The following is a 2,500-nucleotide window of genomic DNA, read 5'->3' as shown; positions in this document are numbered from 1 at the left end:
AAAGAAAGAAAGAAAGAAAGAAAGAAAGAGAGATAGATAGATAAATAGAGAGAGAGAAAGAGAGAAAGAGAAAGAAGACAGACATAGGGATGGGTCGTTTTTGTGATATAAAATAAGAAAGAAAGAAAGAAAGAAAGAAAGAAAGAAAGAGAGAAAGTATTTTGAGAGACCTGAGAAAAAGAGAGAGAGAGAAAGAGAGACAAAGAGAGAAAGAGAGAGAGGAGAGAGAGTGGGAGAGGGAGAGCAGGGTTTTTCCTGGGTCAAAATGGGTCTTCGGTGCTCAAAAAAAAATGTGTCTGTGTTACCATGTCACCTTTTACCATTTCATAAATAATGAGGATATGCTTCAGGAAATCATTTTGCTTCCACTTTAGATTCAAATAGATTGACAATAGTCCAAGCCCCATGGTGCTATCATGTATGGTTCAAAGATTATCAAGGTTTACCTCTTTACATATATATGCAAACTACTGAAATGTATATCAATAGAATCTAGAACTAACCAGTGGTCAGAAATGGAACACACAAATTATGAAATTCAAGTGTATCTATTATTACTATTCATTTTTATTATACAAACCTACATACCATTATTTTTGTTTTTATTATTAAAACTGTCCACAAATATGTTTAATAGTGTGTTTAACTTATATTGGCCCACCAATGGAGGCTGCGTTGGAAATAAAACTTTTGTCAGCATTTTGAGTGGACATTTCATTTGCATTTGTACAGGTGTTTTCGTGCACGTCGGGCTGGCCCTCGCAGCGGAACGACAGTTTACAACCGCACCGGTTTATCAATGATAATATTAATATTATTATATTCGAGATGCAACACAAATCTATCCGCTCTCCTCCGAACGAGCTGAGCTTTCATTGATAAAGCAATGCGGTTGTCTGCCTCTCCCGAGGCTCCGCGGTCTACTGGTACTCGTTCAAACGGGTAGACAAATCAAATAATAGCCTACACCTGTGTAGGTCCTCAACATAGCAGATATTTTAATTAGGGCTGTCAGCGTTAACGCGTTAATCTATGCGATTAATGCGGCCGCGATTAACGCGATAAAATATTTTAACGCAATTAACGCAACTTTAAAAAAAAAAAAATGCCTTTATTTGGATAGGACATGAAGTTATGACAGGAAGCGAGGCGGATAAGAGGTGGGGAGAGCATTGGGAAATTACATCAGGCCAGACTTGAACCTGTGTCCCCTCGGGCAATGTAGCCCGTAAGTAGGGGGCTTGACCTACCATTTTATGGGAGCGATGAGGGACAGGTGGGGCTTGAATAGCCCCCCTTGTTCAAAGTGGGGAATGACAGAAAAAGTTTGAGAACCACTGCGGTAGTTGAAGATGGAGAGAGCTGAGGGATTGTTGGGCGGAAAGTCTCTGTTTAAGAGCCAAAATGAGGGAACAATCGACAAAACTAAAGTTGTATGTAGCATTTGTCAAGCTGAATTTAGCTATCACCTTAATGCAAAGCACCCGACAGAAAGCAGTCCCAGGTTAGATGATCGCCAACCCATACTCCACGACTTCTCTAAACACCTTCAGATTTGTAAGCAGGTTGTAAACAACATTTTTGAAGTGCCTTGGTTTAAAACAGCTAAAAGCTAGCTACATTAAGTTGCTTGCTCAAATCTCAAATTCAAACCAACGTATTCTCTAAACTGGCAAGATTGGAACAGCCTCTGTTCAATGATTGGCTCAGGAAGTGGGAGGTGGGATGCGCCTTCCAGGCAGCTGCTGCCTTGAAGTCAACGGTGAAGGCTCAAAACACCATTAAGCTGAATTGCGCCATGAATGACAGCTTTTTTAAATTTATTTTTTATTGCGGACTTTTTTTTTGCCTTAGGCGCTCGGGATTTGTTGTAGGCGCTCGGGAAAACGGCTTAGGCGCGCGCCCAAATTTTCTCTATGCAGGAAAAACCCTGGAGAGGGAGAGATAGATAGGGAGAAAAAAAAGAAAGAAAGAGAGAGAGTGAGAGAGATTAATGGCGGCCCCTGTCTCCCCTCACCCGTTGTGCGTGACGAGGCACTGCCTGAGCCCCAGCTTCCTGAAGATGTCCACCACGATCTCCATGGGCGTGTGGTCCGTGACCGTGAAGGGGCTCAGGTCCAGGATGGAGCGCAGCTTCAGGTCGGGGGGGCCGTTCTCCACCTGGGGGGGCGGCGGGTCGCTGAACACCACCCGGGACGCGCTCACCACACCCTCCTGGTGTTTACGCGAGTTATCTGAGGGAGAGGGGGGGGGGAGAAAGGTTCACTCGTAAGAAAGGGCTAGAGTTAGTCAAAATATTGTTCAATTGATCTCACCTGGGCATTAGGAATACTGACAGTGTTTTGTGTGTTTGTGAACGTGTACGTCTTTTACGTACAACATTTACAAATTTCACTCTGCTATTATCATTGCCACTCTTCATTTCCAAATGTTCATGCAAAATTAGTCTTTGCTGTGGTTTTCGTGGTTCCCATGTACCTTACGGCCATGGAGAAATACA

General features: G+C 43.1%; 1 protein-coding gene across 3 annotated transcripts in view; it reads right to left on the bottom strand.

Moving 5' to 3' along the window:
* clcn5b (chloride channel, voltage-sensitive 5b) overlaps positions 1-2,500 on the bottom strand; it is a 36,916-nt gene that overhangs the window by 4,903 nt on the left and 29,513 nt on the right. For all 3 annotated transcript variants that reach the window (XM_012830862.3, XM_031585372.1, XM_031585371.1), the window contains exon 12: positions 2,018-2,234. In XM_012830862.3, coding sequence (XP_012686316.1) covers positions 2,018-2,234 — 217 coding nt within the window. The remainder of the gene's footprint in view (positions 1-2,017; positions 2,235-2,500) is intronic.

The sequence above is a fragment of the Clupea harengus genome, chromosome 18 (assembly GCF_900700415.2).
Source record: "Clupea harengus chromosome 18, Ch_v2.0.2, whole genome shotgun sequence".
In the NCBI taxonomy this organism is placed as follows: Eukaryota; Metazoa; Chordata; class Actinopteri; order Clupeiformes; family Clupeidae; genus Clupea; species Clupea harengus.
Note: the sequence above shows the minus strand (reverse complement) of the source record. Positions and strands in the feature narration are given on the sequence as shown.